At 39.4% G+C, this 23,789-nt stretch overlaps 1 protein-coding gene across 8 annotated transcripts in view; it reads left to right on the top strand.

Annotated features, from left to right (window-relative positions):
- The window catches only part of GNPTAB (N-acetylglucosamine-1-phosphate transferase subunits alpha and beta), a 126,980-nt gene that overhangs the window by 72,168 nt on the left and 31,023 nt on the right, over positions 1–23,789 (top strand). For 7 of the 8 annotated variants that reach the window (XR_002823639.1, XM_023728957.1, XM_023728959.1 and 4 more), the window contains 13 exons: positions 403–564; positions 1,371–1,550; positions 1,785–1,955; positions 3,677–3,800; positions 4,932–5,135; positions 6,346–7,445; positions 10,443–10,642; positions 11,238–11,457; positions 12,166–12,279; positions 15,660–15,745; positions 16,002–16,100; positions 18,800–18,967; positions 22,192–22,282. Coding sequence is in view for 6 of the 8 variants with exons in the window: in XM_023728957.1 (XP_023584725.1) it covers positions 403–564; positions 1,371–1,550; positions 1,785–1,955; positions 3,677–3,800; positions 4,932–5,135; positions 6,346–7,445; positions 10,443–10,642; positions 11,238–11,457; positions 12,166–12,279; positions 15,660–15,745; positions 16,002–16,100; positions 18,800–18,967; positions 22,192–22,282 (2,919 nt within the window). In the remaining 2 variants the exon portion in view is untranslated. Of the gene's footprint in view, positions 1–402; positions 565–1,370; positions 1,551–1,784; positions 1,956–3,676; positions 3,801–4,931; positions 5,136–6,345; positions 7,446–10,442; positions 10,643–11,237; positions 11,458–12,165; positions 12,280–15,659; positions 15,746–16,001; positions 16,101–18,799; positions 18,968–22,191; positions 22,283–23,789 lie in introns of those variants that run through there. The other variant, XM_023728962.1, reaches the window with a different exon arrangement.

Genomic DNA, 23,789 nt, shown 5'->3' with positions numbered 1-23,789 from the left:
TTTTTTTTTTTTTTTTTTTTTTTTTTGTATAATATATTCACATATATCATTTATATATATTCATATAGATATTTATTTAAAGATTAAAAATTGAACTGGACAATTTAATGGTGTCTCTTCCTTGAGGAGGTCCCTGGGTGGTGCAAGCATTTTGCACTCAACTACTAACCTAAAAATTGGTGGTTTGAAGCCACCCATTGACACCACAGAGGAAAAACCTGGCAATCTGCTTTTGCAAAGATTATAGCCAAGAAAACCATATGGAGCAATTCTACTCTGTCACACGTGGAGTCACCATGAATTGGAATCGACTTGACAGCAATGGGTTCGGGTTTTTTTGTTGTTTTTTTTATTTCTTTGAGGCTCAGTTTTCGTACATGTAACCCTCTTGTTATTTCATAGTTGCAGTTATATTCAGAGGCAAGTGTAGCGCTTCTAAAATTGAATAACCCCAAGGGTTTCCAAGAACTGAATAAACAAACTAAGAAGAACATGACTATCGATGGAAAAGAACTGACCATAAGTCCTGCATATTTATTATGGGATCTGAGTGCCATCAGCCAGGTGAGTGGTGCAGAGATTCTTTTAAAACCCAAATCCAATGCTTAGAGTGTTAAAGATTTATGAGTCACCGGATGATGAGAAGGAAGAGGACCTGTAGAAAGGTGAGTTGAGCGGACTTGTCTAATTTTCCAGCCACTGCCGTTGGGAGTCCCTGACTTACGACGGGGTTCCATTCCAACGACTCTATCATAAGTCGGTTCTGACGTTTAAGTCAAATACCTCTTTTTTTTTTTTTAGTTTTCATTATTATTGCCTTTTATTATAAGTATCTTTATAAATCTGATCTTTGTCTTTAGGGGTTGGAAACATTACATATAAACTTACAGATGCATTTTAACATTTTATGTAGTACATGTTAACGGTAAGATGTACAAAAAAAAAAAACAGATGGTCGTAAGTGCAGTTCCTCATAACTCAAATACATCGTAAGTCAAGGACTGCGTGTAATTGCAGTGATACAGAATTACATTAATCCAAGAACCTTTCCTATAACGTGTCTTAAAGAAATGCCATGTCTTTGAGGTTTTTTTTTTTAAATATGGTGCATCTTCTGCATTTTTTTGTAGTGTTTAAAAAAGTAGGACTCGGTCTCTAAAAGTCTGCCAGAGCACAGGTTGAAGAATGTTATCAGTATCAATGTCACTGAATTTGCATGTGTAGAAATTGTTGAATTGATGTATGTTCCACTGTGTATATTCTCAACAACAACAACAAAGTCTGCCACCCTGAGAGCAGAGGGGAAAGAGGAAGAAGAGGTTTGACATAAGGGATGTTTTACTTCTTAATGCCCCAAATGTTTTTCTCAGTCCAAGCAGGATGAAGATGTGTCTGCCAGCCGTTTTGAAGATAATGAAGAGCTGAGATACTCATTGAGATCTATCGAGAGGCACGCACCATGGGTTCGGAATATTTTCATTGTCACCAACGGGCAGATCCCATCTTGGCTGAACCTAGATAACCCTCGAGTAACAATAGTAACACATCAGGTACACGACTTTCCAAATATGGCAAGGCCATGGCTTCCTTTCTTGTTCTTTTATTGTGGTTCAGGGATATCTGTGATTTCATTTCCCTTCCCCTCCTTTCCTCCATTTCTCCTTTCTTTAATTCTTCCTTTCTCTTTCCTTCCTTCCTTCCTTCCAAAACCAAACCAAAAAAAAAACAAACAAAACCTCTCATTCACCCTCTCTCTTTCTCATTTTTTTTTTTCCTGTTAAAAGGATGTTTTTCAAAATTTGAGCCACTTGCCTACCTTTAGTTCACCTGCTATTGAAAGTCACATTCATCGCATTGAAGGGCTATCACAGAAGTTTATTTACCTAAATGATGATGTTATGTTTGGGAAGGATGTCTGGCCAGATGATTTTTACAGCCACTCCAAAGGTCAGAAGGTAAGTACCTAAGAGGAAGGGATGCTAGCTTGGAAAGTACTTAGAAGTTACAAAAGGGAAATCAGGAAATCAGTGTATTATAATACTTTATTCAGATTTGATCACATAAGTGTTTTTTATTGCTAAGCTCAGGAGAGTTAACAATGAGGGAGTAGAAAACTACACAAGGAAATTTGCTTCCCTGCATTCTCAGACACCCAGAACCCATTCTTCCCCAACCCTCTAAATTTCCTACTGCAACAACAGCAGAAGAAACAAAATGGCTGAGACAGGAAGGTAGCTCAGTTTAGTGTTCAAAGACCTGGATGAAATTTTGTTTAAGGCAGCCAGTCTTACTTGGTTTTGTTTGAGAGACAGGATGGAGACGTGGTTAAGAGCAGAGAGGCAGGGGCCAGCTGCTTAGGGCAGACCTTGGTTCCACCACTTCCCAGCTCTCTGCAGTGTCTTGGCCTGAGTGCTTGCATTTCCTGTCTGCCTAATGGGGAAAGTACGAATACCCCCATAGCATGTTGGAAGGGTTGAGTGATAAGTTAGATACTTATCACCATAAGCTTGTAAGTTATTCATCTCTGTAACTAAATGCTAATAGCCCAGAGCTATTTTTTTCGGTTGTTTATGCCACCCGGCTGTGCTCATTGTCCCATTCACCTGTTCCGTTGCCTCTTCTATGCTAAGTTGTAGGGCTGCAAGATGAGCTTGTGGCTTAACAGGGGAGACAAACATACAATCAATGACTGTGTACAATGATTTCAGCGCTGACAGGTGTGCCTGCCTGTGTGCTAAGGAGTGGGAGCACGGGAGGTTTAAATCAGACAAGGTTAGGGAAGAGTTCTCATCTGAATTGAAATGAATGTTGAAGAAAACAAATAAGAGTTAATTAGATGAAGAAAGACATTGCAGATCAACGGGGCATGCAAAAGCATGGAGGCTTTAAGAGGCAGATGTATTTTTAAAAAATAATTTAAAAAGTAGCCACAAGTATCACTTATTTTGAAAGCAGGTAAGTTTGCAATTCAGAATACTGTAAACCATGGTGTTGATTAATTCATCACCTAATCTTATGCATGGAGATAAGGATATTGAGAGTTCATCTGCTGCTTTTCTCAGCCTTGAGATAAGATTATACAGGAATACACTTGGGAATTACTGATAGTTGTCACAGAAAAGCCATGACTTGTGTTACACTTCTCACCTGCTTTGACATGATTTCATGCTCATACATTTGCTGTGAAGTCTGACATTTGAAATCTATTTATTTAAAAATAGATTATAGACTGTGTTGTAAGAAACTAATTCACAAATTGAGTCTTTGTCTCCTTCCATCAAGGTGATCCTTGTTCAAGTCTCCCCTGCCCTTAATTCTGCAAAGAGCTCATCTTAGAACTAAGACTCAGCTAAGCAGAACCTACCTTTCAGATTTCTCTCTCATAGGGGCACCCTTAAATGCCCGGATTTCAGAAAGTCCCTTTACTCTGCTGAGATTAATACAAGTAATGGGAAGGAGAGTTTTGCCCAGAAAGAACTGCCAGCACAGCAGGACTTAGAACACTACTATATATACAGACAAACTTCTAGCAAAATATTCCACATGAATGTACAATCAGCCCTTGGAAGATTTCAACTTTTTCTAGGGGCTCAATTTTTTTTCCTTTTTTAAGGAATTAATTTGAGTGTAAAAAAGTGTCAGAAATCATTTTACTGTCTCTGGTGTTTTATCAAAGGTTTATTTGACGTGGCCTGTGCCAAACTGTGCTGAGGGTTGCCCCGGTTCCTGGATTAAAGACGGCTATTGTGATAAGGCTTGTAATAATTCAGCCTGTGATTGGGATGGTGGTGATTGCTCTGGTAAGAATGTGTTAAAATGTAATTTGTTCACATTTACTGACTTTTCATTCGTAATCATTATTGAACATATATGTAGACGTGATTAAACATTCTTCATGTATTGAAACAATCAGTAATCCATAGACTGTTTGGAGTTGACATGTGGCCCAGTTATCCTGTTATCCATCGTTGACGACATTTTCCTTTGTTGGCCCTGCACTTGAAAATGCCTTTTTTTTATTACTTAAAATATGAAAATCTGCAATACCCCTGATTATGGAAGCTCAAGAGCAAGAATCACTCTAACTGGTTATTATAGGAGCTTGTGCTGGTGGCTTTCAGCAGCAGATTGCTGTAGGTCAGTGAATGACTGAAGGAGGCAAGAGAAGTAAACATTTCTTCTCCCTTTCTCACATGCTTGTATTTCAACTTGTTGATGATAAATTTACATTTATTTATTGTCTTTAAATTTATAAGTCATTTTCATATACATTCACGATTATCCACTTGAATTTTTTAGTCACCTAAGAAAGAGAAAGTATGTACACAGATATCATCATCCCCAAATTACATATGAAGAAACGGGCTTGGAAAAGTGTCACCTATTGGAGGAAACAAAGCTTCAAGTCGTGTTTCCATCAGATATGTCAGATGCACGTTTGAAAAACACAAGCAGTTGCAGGGAGAGAATGCAGATATAACTGTTCTGTCCAAAGAACCCAGCCCCTAGTAGAACATTAAAGTTAGATAACAGAAGGGAGCTAGTTGATCAAGGGTTTGCACCCATGTCAGGTCACGTTTTTAGCGACTCTGCAGTTACAGTCTTTGGGATAATCTGCCTGTCCTGTTTTCCTGCTCCCCTGTGCCCATCTGCACACAGCCCCTTTGAGCAAATTTGAAACCTGTACTTCTGGCTTCCACAGCTCGTAAGTGCCATGGCCTGGTCATCCTGTCACCTGTCCACTGAAGTGATGGTCCGTTTTCAGTTTATTTTTGTCTTCAGATAGGTGAGATTTTCTACTAAAGAATGGATTGAAACTTTTCTAACTGAAATTCGTTCATCAACCCTGAAAATGTTAATAAGGAACTATCTTTTTTTTTTTTCAAAATTGTAAGCGTGGCAAGACTCTGTCTTTTTCCTTCCCTTTCTAGGCAACAGTGGAGGCAGTCGCTATGTTGCAGGAGGTGGGGGCACCGGCAGTGTTGGAGTTGGACAGCCCTGGCAGTTTGGTGGAGGGATAAGTAGTATCTCTTACTGTAATCAAGGATGTGCAAATTCCTGGCTTGCTGATAAGTTCTGTGACCAAGCCTGCAACGTCTTGTCCTGTGGGTTTGATGCTGGCGACTGTGGGCAAGGTATATTTATCGCCATAAAAACATAGTACGAATAAGGGAATAAAAATTTTTGACTAGCAGAGGGGTTTGGGGTGGTTGTTATTAAGTTATTCTGTGTAAACCTACCTGAGCTTCCTAGTGCTGCTGTAATAGAAATACCACAGGTGGGTAGCTTTAAAGAACGAATTTATTTTTTCACAGTTTAAGAGGCTAGAAGTCTGAATTCAGGGCACCCGCTCTAGAAGAAGGTTCTCTGTCGGTTCTGGGGGAAGATCCATGTGTAGCCCCATTGTTCCTCAGTTGCTTGGCAGTCTATTTCCCACCTCCCACCCCTACCCCCACCCATTTGTGCGTACTTACTTCTGTGTCTAATCTGTTCTTTTTATAACTCAGAAGTGATGAAGTTTAGGATGTACCTTACACTGATACAACCTCATTAACGTACCAGAGAAAACCCTGTTCCCAAACAGTGTACATCCACAGGTATAGGGGTTAGGAGTCCAACAAATATTTTGAGGGAACACAATTCAATCCTTAACAGTACCTTTTCTAGCCTTGCATCCAAACCACTTGTAAGTTAAAAATAACGGGACACAGATCTTTAGAAAACAGTGGACACTAAAGTGCTCTCTTTGCCGGTTGTCACTACAGTGTTGATTTTTCTGAATACGCAGATTATTTTAGCTGAAAATGTCTGGTTAAGGTTTAATTTGGAAACAGTGAAAGGAGATCAATAATTCAGTGCATAAGGATGATTCAAATACTGGCTCTTGTTGATGGCTTAGTAATGGAAGTCATTTGGGCAGAAAATTGTATTTTCTCAGATGAATGAAAGATGGAAATCGATTATTGAAATTTTCTATGAAGAATGGAGCCGTTGCCATTGAGTTGATTCCGACTCATAACGACCCTATAGTACAGAGTAGAACTGCCCCATAGAGTTTTCAAGGAGCACCTGGTGGATTTGAACTGCCAACCTTTTGGTTAGCAGCCATAGCACTTAACAACTACGCCACCAAGGTTTCCTCATATCCCTATAGTGACTCAGAATTAGCATTCTATGTTTATGATCATGATTTCCTCAGATAGTTGGATGTTGTATTAGAAGTTCTCACTGTTTTGAAATCAGCTTAAAGTCAGTCTTAGAAAGTGAAACCTCAAGTTCGGAGAATTAAAGAAAAAGAAAAAATGCCTAGTTTCTTAAAAATCATGTGTGTGTCTTTTCTTCTAGATCATTTTCATGAATTGTATAAAGTCACACTTCTCCCAAACCAGACTCACTATATTCTTCCAAAAGGTGAATGCCTGCCTTATTTCAGCTTTGCAGAAATAGCCAAAAGAGGACTCGAAGGTGCCTATAGTGACAATCCAGTCATTCGACATGCTTCTATTGCCAATAAATGGAAAACCATCCATCTGATAATGAACAGTGGAATGAATGCGACCACAATACATTTCAACCTCACATTTCAAAGTAAAAACAATGACGAGTTCAAAATCCAGATAACAGTAGAGGTTGACACAAGAGAGGAACCAAAACTAAATTCTACGACCCAGAAGTCTTACGAACATTTGGTTAGCCCCGTAACAATTCTTCCAGAGGCAGAAATCCTGTTTGAAGATGTTCCTCTGGAGAAACGCTTTCCAAAGTTCAAGAGACGTGGTAACACAACAGAGAGGCTCCAAGAGGAGGTGAAAATCCCCTTGATCAATATTTCACTTCTTCCAAAAGAGGCCCAGCTAAGTCTCAATAACTTGGATTTGCAACTAGAGCATGGAGATATCACTTTGAAAGGCTACAATCTATCCAAGTCAGCCTTGCTACGATCATTTCTGATGAACTCACAGGACGCTAAAGCGAAAATAAGTGAAGCTGTAATAATAGATGAAAGAAATGACAGTTTGCATGTCCCACTGGAAAAACAAGTTCACAAAAACGTCTTGGCAAACGGCTTAGCATCTGAAAGATTGCAAAGGTCTACTTTTCCAGCGGTGACAATAAAAATGAAGGACCACCCCCAGGGCCAGAATCCACCCCAGAACTTGAAGTCCAAAGCAGGATTTAGGTCTGAAACTCAGATACAAAAAATAGGAGGCAGAGGTGCATCAAATGAAAAGCTCTCCTCTCTGATTGTCCCACTGGAAAACCACATGACAAAAGAAAAGAAAATCACAGGGAAAGAAGAAGAGAAAAACAGAGTGGAGGGAAATGTTAAAAATAACATAGATGTTAATGAAGTATTACCTGGAAGAAAACTGCAGCATTATACAGAAGATTACCTGGGCTTTTTGCCGTGGGAGAAAAAGAAGTATTTCCAAGATCTTCTTGATGTAAGTTACATCCAGCCTTGTTTTTTCCCATGCTCAGGAAACATAGATTTCGGTGATCTTGTGATTGATAACAGTATAATGTTTGTTTGTTTGCTATCTATTTAATACTGTCTTCTACTAGCCACTGAACTAAGTGCTTTTCTTACATGGTTTCATTTAATTTTCCCAATAACCCTAATAATACAAGTACCTTATAAAGGGTATTTACTGTTGTTATCCCCATTTTACAGTTTAGGTAACAGTTAGTGTGAGTGAGTCATTTAGCCAGGGATGGTATCTTCTCTTAGCATGTTGTGCTTTCAGAAATGCTTTTGTGTACATTGTGCTGGTTGGGTCTGATATTTTTCCAGTTCTACTGATACAAAAACTGAGGCTCAGATAAGTGTGTTGGCTTCCCCAGCAGCACAACAGCAGGTCAGTGTGAGCCAAGCCTCACACTTGGGGTGCTTTTGCCTGGCATTCTGGGCTCCACTGTGGTGTGCTGTCATTTGAACATCTCTTGAGTGCTGTCACTGTGCTAACCACTGGGAAGTGCAGGGTGATTAGGACAGTCACTGCTCCTGGAGACCAGCTGGGAAGAAAGATTCATGGACAATTGTAGCCATGTAGTAAGTGCCTCCGTTTAGGTATGGGCAAGGATTCCAGAGGGAGAATTGATTAACTCTGCCTCGAGAAATTAGGGAATGCATCCATGAGGAAGTGCCCTGTGAGCTGAACTTTGAAGGGTGGGTGGGAGTTGACAGTCCAAGAAAAATCATGTGGTCTAGGCTGGATGTTGAAGAGTAGATGTTAGGCTGGAGAAAAGAGGGTGAAGGGGACGGCCATCTTATTCCTCAGTGACCTCTGAAAGTGTCTTGTGTCTGGCATGTTAGGCATTTTACTAATTGTTGAGTGAAGAACTGAGGAGTTTTTGCCTGTGTTTATTTTGTCACTGTTTTCCTTTTTTAATTACAAAAGCACCATAGGTTAGCGGTAAAAATGACAAGCAGTGTAAAAATATAACAGTAAAAAAGGTAAAGGTTCTCCCTCTCTCCTTTCTTCTTCAGTCTTCCTCTTTGAGATAATCACTCTTAATAGTTTGGTGGGTATCTAAGTTACCTAGTGCCGCTATAACACAAGTACCACAAGCAGGTGGCTTTAAAGAACTGAAATTTATTTTCTTATAGTTCTGGGAGCTAAAAGTCCACGTTAGGGTCTTGGGTGCGTTGATTCCCTCCTTGTGCGTAGCCTTGGCCATTCCTTGGTTCCTTGGCTTATAGACAGTCCTTACATGGCATGTCTTTCCCCTTATGTCTCTGAGTCTATTCTGGTCTGTTTGTAACTCAGAAGCAGGGCATCCAACCAGTTCGAACTCCTGCCAAGGATTTGCATTTCTAACAAGTTCCATGCTGAGAACTTGCATTTCTACCCCAGATATACTGAATCAGAACCTACATTTTAATGAGATCCTCAGGTGATTCTTAGGTATAACTTCCTGGGAACTTGTTAGAAATGCAAATTCTCAGCAAGGGTTCGAAGCCCTGCTCAGAAGTGATTAGGTTTAGGACCCGCCCTACACTGAAATGGCCTCATTAACATAGCAAAAGAAAAACCCTATTTCCAAACAGGGTCATTTTCATAGGTACAAGGGCCAAGAATTCAACACATATTTTGGAGAGACACATATCCTTCCAGTATTTTTCAATAGATATGCAAACATATCAACTAGATTCTGTCTTGCAGCAGTGAAATTAAACACTATGCATGTATTGCTGTGCAGTTGCCTTTTAACTTAGTACAGTAGGCAAACTAACCACATCAGTGCATTTTTCTTTTTAACACCTGTAAGTTACTTCCTTTTTTTATGGTTATAAATAATGTTACAGTAAATATCTTTGTACATATATGTTAGACTTGAGTAAATTTTTATTTTTGAAGGTGGAATTGCTAGGTTAAAGTGTCTGGTATATAAAGTTTACTTCCATGAACAGTATATATGAGTATGTGTTTCTCTACAGGCTAACCAATACCGGTTAATGTCAGTCCTTTTATATTTTTTATCAGTTTGAGAAACAAAAAAAAATTTCCATACAGAAAATTTCATCTTCTATAAAGTGTGTTCATATTCTTTGCCGTTTAGTTTTGCTTCTTACTGGTTTTGACAGGGTTCTTTATACTTTCTATCATTAACACTATTAGGTGGTGAAACCAAATGTGTTTCCAGTTCTTGTGTTCAAAGCTCAAATACTTTCTGCTTTGGTGTCACTGGTAGAAATAGCTTGATGCTATTATATTATATCAAAGTTGTTTATAAATACATTTTTGAATGTTGCATTGAATTGGCTGTGAAGTCTCATGGCCACTGACCCATCCTTGAAGAATACCCTATAAACAGACTTCCAACACACAGCTTTTGTTCTCAAGCCAGTATTGGTGAGACAGACTTTCACTAAATCCGGTTCCTTCCTACTATTAGGATGCTTAAAGTTAGCGCCCATTTCATTTGTCCCTTGTGGAGTTACCAAAAAAAAAAAAAACCAAACTTGTTGCTGTCAAGTTGATTCCGACTCATAGCGACCCTATAGGACAGAGTAGAGCTGCCTCATAGGGTTTCCAAGGAGCGGTTGGTGGATTCGAACTGCTGACCTTTTGGTTCGTAGCCCGAGCTCTTAACCACTGTGCCACCGCGGCTCCAGTTAGTGACTAATTATTACCACATTATATAAAATGGTACCTTTATCTTTATTAACAAAGTACATTGTTGTTGTTAGGTGCCGTTAAGTCAATTATGACTCATAGTGACCCAGTGTGACAGAGTAGAACTGCCCCATAGGGTTTTCTAGGCTGTAGTCCTTACTGGAGCAGGTTGCCAGATCTTTCTCCCTTGAAGTGGCTGGGTGGGTTCAAACTGCCAGCCTTTGGTTAGCAGCTTAGCATTTAATCGTTGTGCCATCAGGGCTACTTAACAAAGTACATCACTAAATGTAAAGCTGTGTATACATGGAATTCTTTTTTCAGGAAGAAGAATCACTGAAGACACAATTGGCCTACTTTACCGATAGCAAGCATACTGGGAGGCAACTGAAAGATACGTTTGCAGATTCCCTCCGCTATGTCAATAAAATTCTAAATAGCAAATTTGGATTCACATCTCGGAAAGTCCCCGCACACATGCCTCACATGATTGACCGAATTGTTATGCAAGAACTGCAGGATATGTGAGTCTTGCTTGTGTTTGAGTTGCATGTTTTCAGAGCTAAGTCTACTTGAAATTTGCATATCTGCTATAATAAATTTATGGCTGTAATATTCGATGACTGATATGTTAAAGGTATCATCTAAATAAATGGGAAGGGAAAAAAATTCTGCCTCACAAGTGTCGTTACGTGCCGTCAAGTCTGTTTGGCTCACAGCAATCCTAGGTACAACAGAACAAAACACTGCCAGGTCCTGTGCCATTCTCACAGTTATTGTTATGCTTGATCCCATTGTTGCAGCCACTGTGTCAGTCCATCTCATTGAGGGTCTTCCTCTTTTTCTCTGACCCTCTACCAAGCATGATACCCTTCTCCGGGGACTAGTCTCTCCTGATAACGTGGCCAAAGTATGTAAGACAAAGTCTTACCGTCCTCCTTTCTAAGGAGTTTTCTGGCTGTGTTTCTTCCAAGACAGATTTGTTGGTTCTTCTTTCAGTCCATGGTGTAGTCAATATTCTTCTCCAGCACCATAATTCAAAGGCATCATTTCTCACAAATGTTAGGGGCCATTTATATTCTGAATCTGTAGAGCTCATTCTATCTTATATTTGGACAGGTTCCCTGAAGAATTTGACAAGACGTCATTTCACAAAGTCCGCCATTCTGAGGATATGCAGTTTGCCTTCTCTTATTTTTATTATCTCATGAGTGCAGTCCAGCCACTGAATATATCTCAAATTTTTGATGAAGTGGATACAGACCAATCTGGTGTTTTATCTGACAGAGAAATCCGAACACTGGCTACCAGAATTCATGACCTGCCTTTAAGTTTGCAGGTACTGTATTTTTTTCCTAAACTTTATCACATTTTAAATGAAAATTTTAATTTTGACAGTTTCTCTTTTACCCCTACAGATTTCAGTTCAATGCAATTAAAAGTAATTCTTAGTATTTAGTGAAGATTTTATAACGAGTCCGTTTTTAATGCCAGAATTAAAACCAAATTTCAAGTTTGTATTTTACGAGATTACTTTTTAGGTTTTCCAGCAGGGATTGATGTTGTGTTATTTGGAGAAGAGCCAGAGTAGACCTGCATGTAAGAATCTTGTGGAAGGCCCATTTAGGGACTCTGCAGGTGTGGTTGGCTAAAGATCTCAGCCAGACTCGTAATGCTGTACAGTCCACTCCGTCCTGGCTTCCTCTAGTCCCAGGTATAGGAAACTCACCAATGGAGAGTGCCAAGACGAATAGAGCTTCATAACATCCCCTCTGTGACCCCTTTGGGCCACCTCATGTGAAATGGTATCTCATAGAGCAGTTTGTTCTACTTTGAAACAAGGATGCAATACTTATATGTGTATTTGTATTGTCTCTAACTCTTTTTTTTTTAGGATGTCTTAGTGTTTATCTTAATCATATAGTCAAACACACCTTGAGGATAGTATTTAAACCATATTTGGAGACTTACATAAGTTTTATTTGTAAAACCATAATCGTTACTTAAAATGCACGTAACAGATATATCCTCTTATTTTGCTTTTTAGGATTTGACAGGTCTGGAACACATGTTAATAAATTGCTCGAAAATGCTTCCTGCCAATATCACTCAGCTAAACAGCATTCCACCAACTCAGGAAGCATACTATGATCCCAATCTGGTAGGTGGCATGGGTTACTTTTCTGTACAATGGAACATTGTATGGGTGTACAACAGCTTCTTGTTGTTGTCATGTGCCTTTGAGTCAATTTTGACTCACGGTGACCGCATGTGACAGAGTAGAACTGCCCTATAGGGTTTTCTTGGCTGTAATTTTTACCGAAGCAGATTGCTAGGTCTTTTCCCCACGGAGCCGCTGGGTGCGTTCGAACTTCCAGCCTTTCAGTTAACAGCCCAGTGCCTAAAACAGTTTGCACCACCAGTGCTCCTTTTGTGCAACAACTTATCCAGTGTTATTTATGCCATTTAAAAACTACAGGCAAGTTTTATTTAAACTTCTGTATTTGGTGGAAAGTAGTGGCATAGATTATCCAGAATCATTTATATCTTGCTTTGGAATATTTTTTTCTCCTAAGGGATATTTAAGCTAATATTCAGATTGGGTTCTTATATTCTGTAAGTAGACATCCTGTTCACTATGAGTGGCAGAAGATATCTCAAAAGCATTCTAAGTGGCATGGGAGAGCAGTCCTGGGGTTGAACATTAACCAAGGAAATATTCATTAGATGAAATGCCATCTTTCATCAAAGCTAAATGTTTTCATGCTGGTACTTTCTTGATCTTACTAGAAGGGATCAGTGGATAATTTGTAGACAACTTCATTGGGGTGCCATGGAGCCCTCGTGGTGCAGTGGTTAAGTGCGCGACTGCTAGCAGAAAGGTCGGAGGGTCAAACCCACCAATCACTCTGTGAGAGAAAAGACCTGGCGATCTGCTCCCATAAAGGTTACAGCCTAGGAAACCCAGAGGCTGTTCTACTCTGTCCTTTAGGGTCACTATGAGTCTGAATTGACATGATGGCACACAACAACATTGGGGTGCCACCAAGCTAAAGTGATTGAAAGACTGTTCATTCTAAGATGTATCCCAATTTCAGAGAAGTTAAAATGTAAAAAACTCTGCATCTTAGAATTGATGAAACAAGGGTGTAATATAGCCATTAACATGATGTTTACAGTTAATTTTTATTGATATATGGAAAAACACTTACAAAATAAAATTAGGTGGATAAAAAATGGAATGTAGTTCCATAAACATAGCATGATTTGAAATATAGCAAACTCACAAACACACACACGAAAAGATAACAAACACAATGGCAAGTTAAATCAAGGGTAATTATTAATCCTTTTTTTTAGACTTACATTTTTGGTCCATTCTGTGAGGAATTAAAAAAAACCAAACCCATTGCCGTCAAGTCGATTCCAACTCATAGCGACGCTATAGGACAGAGTAGAACTGCCCCGTAGGGTTTGCAAGGAGCGACTGGTGGATTCGAACTGCCAACTTTTGGTTAGCAGCTGAACTCTTAACCACTGCGCCACCAGGGCTTTGCTATTGTAATCAGTTCATACCAATTGAAATGAATCAGGTCAAGGAATGAGACTAGGTCTGAATTGTTGGTTCAGGGGAGATCTCACACAGAGCTGATACTAAATCAGCCTGATAACAGATAGCAGCTCATCTTGTGGCCTCAGCAGTTTCTTCTGGATCTTTGGCACAGTCCAGTTGGATACTTTATGCTTACGAAAAATACTTTGTAAACTCTGCTATATAAATGTTAATAGTCATTTACAACAGTTTTTAATGAATAAAGAGGTATGTATGTAATCACAATAGGTTTTATTCTTTCCTGCAGAGAGAACAGAAGTTTAAACAAAATATTAGAAGTTAGATTACATAGGCTGAAGAACATTCTCAGTTACAAGACTTTTTAAACGCCAATAACTACTCTTTTCTGTTTTCCCCAAATTTGGCATTAACAGAGGATAAAGCTCACACACATAGGAAAGCAGAGCTGTATAACAAAGCTAATACAATCAACTCTAAATCATCCAGATGTAGAAGATCTGGTTTAGATCCCCCCCTCGAAGTTTATGTATTTGTCAAGAATACTAAAGTTTCTATCCATTGTCAGGGATCTGGGCACGCTCTACCTCCATCAGGGGGAAAGTGGGCCTCCGTGAGCTCCAGGCTGCCCTAACCTGTCTTTTCCACTGCCTTCCTGGTCAGCAATCCCCAAGTGTGGCTAAGACAAAGGAGGAAGAAAGGAAAAATGATGTTGGGTTCCCCCTCACCCTTTCTTCCTAACCAAATGCCCTTTGATCTTTGCTTTCTTCTGGTCGATGCAGTAATTGTGCTGAAAGTTCACCTAAGGCCTCAGAGTCCAGTGAGCTTCATTATTTGTACAGTGTTTTTTAGCTCTCTCTCAAGACTTCTCTTTCACACACCCCTTATTTCCATATCTGTCCTTTCACTTGTCTCTCTTTCCTCTAGTTTTCTTTCTTTCTCTTGCAAACATTGCATTCATAGTAAGACTTCACAGTTACCAAACTCCTACACTTATATAGAACTTGCAGAAGTGTGTTATTTCCTGAGGAAAGATGATATACACGTATAAAACAGCCATTCATCTTGCCTTATTATAGATATGATGAGAGATTATTGAGAGATTTTCGTTTTCTTTCAAAATATGCCCATCTTCATTCTTTGGAAGAAGAATATTATAGTGTTTTCCAAATTTCTGGAATGAGATTTAGAATTAGCAGTTATCCTTTGAGAGATAAGAAGTAAGTAAAGTTGCTTTGCTAACAATTAAAGTTGGGGTTTTGAAGCTCATGCAAATAAACTTTTAGAGCATAAGTACTAGTTGTACCGGCAGCATTAGTTACATTGCTTGAGTGAACTCTTACCTAAGCCAAGGTGTTGGCTTTATTTTTGTAATTAACTGTGATTACACATGAGATAAAGAATTTTCTAATTAGACTGTAAGAATCACAAGTTAGCTTATGAGTATCATATAGCCCAGTTCATTATATTTTGTGTTAGAAATTTCTTTCTGAAGAAAATTATAACAGTAGCTTACAAGACTTTTAACATATAGTGTGGAGTAACGTGTGATTGAAGTTCCTAGGTGGTACAAGCAGTTTGAGCTTGACTACAAACCAGAAGGTTGGAGGTTTGAACCCACCCATTGGCACTGTGAAAGAAAGGCCTGGCGATCTGCCTGTGTAAAGATTACAGCCAAGAAAACCCTATGGAGCAGTTCTACTCTGTAACACATGGGGCCGCCATGAGTTGGAATCAACTTGATGGGAAATGAGAAAATATGTAATTAAAATAAAACTTTATTTACAAAAATAGGAAGCCAGCCTGTGAGCTGTAGTGTGCCGATTAGATTTTTTTTTACATATTGCATTAAAATATCATTTATCTTGATTACTGAGTTTTTTTGGCTTGTACCTGAGGTGAGTGCCTCACTCACCTCACCCTAGTCCTGGCCCTGATGTAACGTCTGATCTCCTTGTGTTTTCTCACAGCCACCAGTCACTAAGAGTTTAGTTACCAACTGTAAACCAGTAACTAATAAAATCCACAAAGCATATAAGGACAAAAACAAATATAGGTAAGTAATATATACATATTCTTTTTTAGTGTAAGAATAATTACCAGGGTCTGGCATTTTCATAATTTTACAATATTTTATCTATTAAGAATTCTTTTAAAAATTACATGAGATTGTTTTCTTTAGTAATATTGAAATATTAAGTAATTGTGTGGATGTTAGGTCCACTGAAGCTTAAAGTTTTTTTTTCCATTGAAATTTTGCTTTTTATATCCATATAAACATTTAAACTTTTAAAATATGTTCTGATAATTAGGTTTGAAATCATGGGAGAAGAAGAGATTGCTTTTAAAATGATCCGTACCAATGTTTCTCATGTGGTTGGCCAGCTGGATGACATAAGGAAAAATCCCAGGTACTGGTTTTTTAAAATTATGTTTAATTTTGCAAATAAATGTCAATAAAGGGCAGTAGGAACAGAGAGAAAACAACAAAACCCAAATCCGTTGCCAGCGAGTCGATTACAACTCATAGCGACCCTATAGGACAGAGTAGAACTGCCCCCTAGGGTTTCCAAGGCTGTAATCTTTACAGAAGCAGACTGCCACACCTTTCTCCCTCAGAGCGGCTGGTGAGTTCAAACCAGCAACCTTTCGGTTAGCAGCCGAGCTCTTTAAAGGAGCAGAGAGAAGGGAGTGATTTATTTCTCTTTGGAGCAGATGGGAAGGCCTTACGGTGGAGGTGACGTTTGAGCTGGACTTGACCAAGAGGTAGGAGTCTGGGCAAGATGGAGGAGCGTCCTGCGTGCAGAGAGACCTACTCAGTCTCTGCTTTCAGTTCTTTTGGGTATATACCCAGGAGTGGGATTGCTGGGTCATACGGTAGTTCTGTGTTTTACTTTTTGAGGATCTGCCAAACTGCTTTTGGAAGTCTTTTTTGATACTTATTGCTGTCCCCATTCAGTCATTATTAATCTGTAGCAATATGTGAGGGAATTTGCAATTACTTTTATGTATTTATGCCAGTTTGAAAAGTTACTGATTTGAGAATATTCGTAGACATCTTCATGATACATAAAAGGACGGGCTTATTAAAAGGTCACATGGTGAGTCGGGCTTCTTCCGCAGTGTCGGCTGAGTCCAGTTACCTCCTGTGTCCTTGGACAGATTTTATCATTTTTAACTCGTTTGTTTGCTTTGTTTTGTTTTACTTTGATTGGAGCTCACTATAAGCTAGGTGCAGAAAACCAAACTTCTCACTGGCATTAAACTTTAAGGACATAGGTAGCCCACATAACAAGGAACCTGGGGCTAGGTAGCCTGCAGGATTTGCTGTCTTTGCTTCTTCAGCTCTGCTTTCCTATGTGTGTGAGCTTTATCCTCAGGATGGCTGCAGTGCTCCTAGATGTCACTTGTGGACATAGCCTTGTTCCCAGGCAGAAAGGGGCCACATCTTCCTGTGTCTCTCTCCCCCTAGCAGACCCTGGAAACAGGAGAGATTCACTTAGACTAGTCAGGAGCTGAGGTTGGAGTGGAGGTTGCCCTTTCTGAGTCAGATCAGAAGCAGAGAATGCTGAACAAAATGGAAATTCTCTTAGGAGGGAAGGACTGGAGAGTGCAGTGGTGTTTGGCAGGCATTCAGCAGTGTCACCTTTAACTACCCTGTGCCACACATACCTTTTGTCTCATTCATATACTTTTTCCCTAAATTGGAAAAATAGTACAATAATCCCCATAAACCCATAACTTAGATTTTCTGATTGTCAACACTTGATCATAGTTGCTTTATCTCTCTATCTATGTGCATGCACATGCACACACTTTTTCTTCTTGACTGAACCATTTGAAAATAAGCTGCAGACATTCACACACTTTACATCTAATTATTTCAGTACAAGTCTTCCAAAACAGAAGGTCTGCTCTCTACTAGAAGACTGTTACCACACTTTAAAAATGTGATTAACCAATACCATGTAATACACTCTTTATATTAAAATTTCCCCAGTTGCCCTCAAGTGCCCTTTATAGTTATCTGTTTTTGATCCAGGATACAGTGAAGGCTTAGCCCCTGTATTTGGTTATCATAGTCCTTTAGCATCCTTTAATTTCAAGCAGTCTCCAAGTTTGGAGAATAGAATAATGAACCTTCATGTACTCATGACTCAGCTTTAGCAATAACCAATTCGTGGTTGGTCTTGTTTCACCTAAATACACTGACTCCCTCACTACAGCCTCCCAAATATTTTTAAGTAAACCTCAGACATTGTATCCTTTCATTGTAAATTTTCCAGTTTGTATCTCTAAAGTATAAGAACTCTTAAAAACATAACACAATACCATTATCACATCTAAAAAATGAATAATAATTCCTTAATATGATCAACTTTCTGGTCAGTGTATACATTTCCTCAGTTGTCTTTTTAAGCATTTATGTATTTTCTGTTTTTAAATTTATTGATATGAATTGATATCTAGTAAAGTCCATTCACAGGTTTCTCTCTCTCTCTTTTTTTTCTTAACTATATAATCTTTTTTGTGTGTATGTGAAGAAATCCATAGTATGTTCTGTAGCTTTCCTATACTTGGATTTCCGTAACTGTGCACCAGTTGCTTAGCACATTTCTACGTCTGCTGTACGTCCTGTAAGTTGTAGTTGGATCTAAAGGCTTTATCAGATTTTTTTTTTTGAATTTTGGCACACCTACTTCAAAAGTGGTGTCATACTTAACCTACTGGTTTAATATGTCTTCAGAACTCAGTTTTAGAGACTTAACTAATTTTTTTCCCCAGCGGCTAACAAAATGTTCCAGTCAGTTAACTGCATTAGTTGAATACTTAATTAGGGTACATACTAAATAAAAATCATTAAATTAATTTACTCACATAGCTATAAGGCACCTTCAAGATTATCTACCCCAGTTCTCTTGGTTTATAAGCGAGGAATAGCTAAAGAATAATTTTACAGAACATTACTCCTGCAGAGAGTCGTATTAGTAAATGCACGAACGTGGGGGCATAAATTTATTGAAAATATGTTTGGAGTCCACATTCCTTGCCTTGTTAGGTCACAATCATCCATATGATCACCAGTAATCCTGGGTCTCTCTTACTTCAGGAAATTTGTTTGTCTGAATGACAATATTGACCATAATCATAAAGATGCCCAGACAGTGAAGGCTGTTCTCAGGGATTTCTATGAATCCATGTTCCCCATCCCATCCCAGTTTGAGCTGCCAAGAGAGTATCGTAACCGTTTCCTTCATATGCATGAGCTGCAAGAATGGTAAGTTCTCATATTTCATATATTTATATTTTAGAATGGCGAAATAGTGTGTTATTATTATTATTTAGTGTATTATTATTTGCTCTGTAATTTCTTTGCAAAACTACAGTTCACATTTTTATTGAGCTTAATATGTAAAAGACACTTACTAGCATTTTAAGAGATTTGAAAAAATATTTAACTGGAAATCTTTCAGTTTACCCCATTGCAGTAGAGTAGATTCTGACTTATGGCAAGCCTATAGGACAGAGTAGAACTGCCCCATAGAGTTTCCAAGGCTGTAATCTTTATGGGAGGACTGCTAACCAAAAGGTCAGTGATTCAAACCGACCAGCTGCTTGGCAGTCTACTTCCGTAAAGATTTACAGCCTTGGAAATCCTATGAGGCAGTTCTACTCTGTCCTATAGGATCGCTATTCCAACTTGATGGTAGAGGTTGGGTTGGGTAATCTTTACGGTGGATTCAAACCGCCAACCTTTCAGTTAGCAGCCAAGCTCTTAACCACCGCACCACCAGAGCTCCTTTCTTTCAGTTTAGTGGGAACTTTAAAAATCTATTCAACCACTTGTTGACTGTTATATGTATGAAGGGGAACATCAATTCATAGGAGCATATTGTTCTGTACAAAATGAGAAGTGTGAGGAGTCAGTATGGGCTGAGCTGATCGTCAAGGTAGTAGGTGCTCAGTGGATGGATGGCTGAGAGAAGCTCAGCTATTATAGGATTCTTTAATTGTTGGGGCGGTTAGCTGTGATAGAGCTTTTGGCTTCTGGGAAAATGGAATTAGGCTAAATTCTGAAGCAAGAATTTCAGAAAATGGTAAGAAGGAAACATTGAGCAAAGGTTTGGAGGCAGAATGATCAGGAAGTTTTAGGGGCTAGCCTGGCTCAGTTGGAGAATTCCTATACTGAAATAGTGGGAGATAAGCCTGGAGATGAATTGGGAACCATTTTATTCAGAGCGTTGACAACCAGATTGTCAATTCAGCCTTTATAACCACCCGGGAACCTTTATAGATAATGAGCAAAGGATTGGCATCTGGTTAAGTGTTGTATAGTGTAGAAATTATCGAGTTGTGAAGATTGAAGACAAGGGAAGACATAGAGGTAGGGATAAAATTTTTGATGTTGTCTTTCAGAAATAGCAAGGAATGGCTTCTCAAATTTTTGCTTTCCTTTAGCATAGACAGGAAAATGATCTTTAGATGGTCCCAAGTATTATCTCCCCCAAATACAGTTTGTGATTACATGCACCTCTAAGGGCCCACCTGCATGGGAGTCGTTTGAGAGGACTTTGATTTCTGAGTTGTGCGAATGAGATGAATCAGACATAGGATGTTCAGGATTCAGTAATAATTTTTCCTTTTAAAAATGAAAATATATAGATATAAGCAGTGTACATGCTAATTGTCCCATTTACCCAACTCCAAGATTCCAAGGAGTTCTAGTTGTCAATATCTTCCAGTTTCACCGCTAAAGTCTCTCTCAGGTCCATCTGTTGCTTTCTCTTTATTTGCTGGGCTGTGTCCTCGGTTCATACCGTGACTATTTCTAGGTCTATTGTAATACATATTAATTAATCTCCCTGCCTCCAGTTCCCAGACAACCCTGTCCTGCTACTGACCCACCAACCCCATCCTGCTTTCTAGAAACTTTCCTTTTTGTCTTTACTTTCACAGCACTGCATTCTTGAGTTCCTTATTTCCTGCATTGGCTTTCTTCCTGTTCGCACAGAACCCTGTTCCCTCCCCACTTAACTGTACAGTAGTGTGTCTGGTTGTGCTCATCTTTCCTGGTAGACTGTGAGCCCTCTTCAGGGGCAAAGACTGTGTCTTACCTGTCTCTGAGTTCACAGTGCCTCCCTAGCACATGGTAGGTACTTAATGGATAAGTGGTTGAGGGAACCTCAGTTCACCTCCAGCTATTATAGGGTTCTCTGATTGCCGAAGCAGCACATTAGCTGTGCTGTAGCTTGTGGCTCATTAGCTCTTTAAGTTGCACACGGACTCTGAATGATGCTGTAGATAGTAGAACTGACTGAGCTAGTTGTGATCCTATTAACAGAGTTAGGAAATACAGGAGGAACAACAGTGTATGGGGGAGTATACATGTGATTTGAGGTAGAGATATCTGCAGCAAACAGTTGTAAATGAGAATCTGGAACACAGCACAGAGGTCTGAATTTGGTAGTTATTAGCATATTTTCAAGCCTTATGCTAAGTGTTTTTTTAATCTTCATAACAAATTACTGATTTCTAAATTACAGATGAGGAAACTGTGCTGTACTGCCTCTCTTTATCCCGAGTGTCCATAGTCTCAAATCCAATGGATTCTATTCGCAGAATGTGTCTTCTGTTGCTTATTTGTTTTCATTCTTGCTGCCCTAGTCCAGCTCCTCATTCTTTTCCTCATACCTGGACTAACTGGACTTGCTTCTCCATCCATCCTTCCAATGGCCCCATTTTTACCCTGATTGGGTCACCCCACCCTCACCCCTGCTATTTTACTCGCTTCCACACTAGAGTATTAAGTCCAAACCCCATTGCATGGTTTTCTAGAACAACCGCAATTCTTACTCACTGCCTTCCCGTGGCTTGGTGCTCACCGCAGCCCGTGTGCTGGACTTGACTCAGTCCTGCAGGACTCACCTTGCAATTCTGACTGCTGCTGCTCATTCCCTTCCTCAGCCAGGTGCCTTGTCTATTCCCTTCAGGTCTTGAATGAATTGTGATCATCTCTCTGGTGCTTTCTTCATTCCTCTGCAATTTTCCACAAGACTTTGCTTTCTGTAATATGTCTTTCTGTCCATCTTGTGTGATGGTGGTTGTCTGCATGTCCGTAACTCTCCAGGTTTGTACACACTGTTAGGGCAGAGACCTTATCTTGTTCTTCTCTCTGTATCCACAGTGTTTGTTGGGTAACTGAGTGAAAGAAGAAATAAACATGAGTAAATAAATAAAAATGAATGGAAGAGTGGTTTGCGGTCCTCTCTGCTCCCTGGATAACTTTCACTAATGAAAGTATAAAGTTTACTGTGATATAGTGAAAAAGCTGAGCCCATGGTGGGAATATGTATTGTGTTAACATTTTAGAATTGCCTCCAAACAGTATTTTTTGTTTTTCACAGTGTTGTTTTTTGCCAAACTAGTATATGAATTAGTATCACTAATGACAGTGAAACCATACCCAGAGGTACATGTTTGCTTTCTTTTCTCTCGGAACAGGAGAGCGTATCGGGATAAATTGAAGTTTTGGACCCATTGTGTACTAGCAACATTGATTATGTTTACTGTATTCTCTTTTTTTGCTGAACAGGTAAGTTTTGTATATTTTATGTGGGTATTAAATAGTATTTCTTGATACATTAGCATCTGATTATTTTAGAAAATGGTGTAAATTCACAACCAGAAATTTTTTTTTGATTTTTCTCTATTTTATTTTTTTTTAAGTGATGTAATTAAATGAAGTTTACATTTCAAGTTAGTCCCCCATGCAGAATTTTTTTTTTTTTTTAACATACATTGTTATGAGACCCCAACCACTCACCCCATTCTATGACAACACACTCCTCCCCTCTGCCCCTGATTCTTCATGAACATTCAGCCAGCTCCTAACTCTCACTGCCTTCCCCTCTCACCTCTGGACGGAAGCTGCCCCTTTGGTCTCTTATATCTACTTGTCTAAGAGGCACATTCTTCACGAGTATCACTTTATGTCCCACAGTCCAGTCCAATCCCTGTCTGAGGAGTTGTCCTTGGAAATTATTTTGGTTCTGGGGTGATGGAGAGACCAGGGGCCATGCTTTCTGGGGCGCCTCCAGTCTTAGACCATTAAGTCTGGTCTTCTTACTAGTATTTGAGTTCTGCATCCCATCGTTCTACTGCTCCATCAGGGACCCTCTGTTGTGTTCCCTGTCAGGACGTTCATTGGTGGTAGCCAGGCACCATCTAGTTCCTCTGGTCTCAGGCTGATGAAGTCTCTGGTTTCTGTGGCCCATTCTATCTCTTGGGCCAATACTTTCCTTGTGTCTTTGGTGTTCTTCGTTCTCCTTTACTCCAAGTGGTTGGAACCAATTGATGCATCTTAGATGGCCTCTTGCAAGCTTTCAAGACCCCAGACACCACTCACCAAAGTAGGATGCAGAACACCTTCCCAATAAGGTTTGTTATGCCAATTGACATAGATGTCCACTGAAAGCATGGTCCCCAGACCCCGCATCCCTGCTACTCTGTCTCTCAAGGTATTTGATTGTATTGAGGAAACTTCTTAGATTTGGTTAGTCCAGTTGTGCTGGCTTCCCCTGTAGTGTGTGCTGTCCTTCCCTTCACCTAAGATCATTCTTATCTACTATCTAGTTAGTGAATAACACTTACCCTCCTTCCCCACCCCTGTAACTATCAAAGAATGTTTTCTTCTGTGTTTAAACCTTTTCTTGAGTTCTTATACTAGTGGTCTTATACAGTATTTGTTCTTCTGTGCCTGACTAAATTCACTCAGCATAATAAGTTCTAGCTTCCATCAAGTTATACGGTGTTTCACAGCTTCATCATTGTTCTTTTATCGTTGCATAATATTCCATTGTGTGGATATACCATGGTTTGTTTATCTATTCATCCATCGATGGGCACTGAGGTTGCTTCCATCCTTTGGCTATTGTGAACAGTGCTGCGATGAATATGGGTGTGCATATATCTATTCATGTGACAGCTCTTGTTTCTCTAGGATATATTCCAAGGAGCGGGATAGCTGGATCGTATGGTACTTCTATTTCTAGCTTTTTAAGGAAGCGCCAAATCGATTTCCAAAGTGGTTGTACCATTTT

The sequence above is a fragment of the Trichechus manatus genome, unplaced genomic scaffold, assembly GCF_000243295.1.
Source record: "Trichechus manatus latirostris isolate Lorelei unplaced genomic scaffold, TriManLat1.0 scaffold00027, whole genome shotgun sequence".
Lineage (NCBI taxonomy): Eukaryota > Metazoa > Chordata > Mammalia > Sirenia > Trichechidae > Trichechus > Trichechus manatus.
This window is presented reverse-complemented; position numbering and strand designations above follow the sequence as displayed.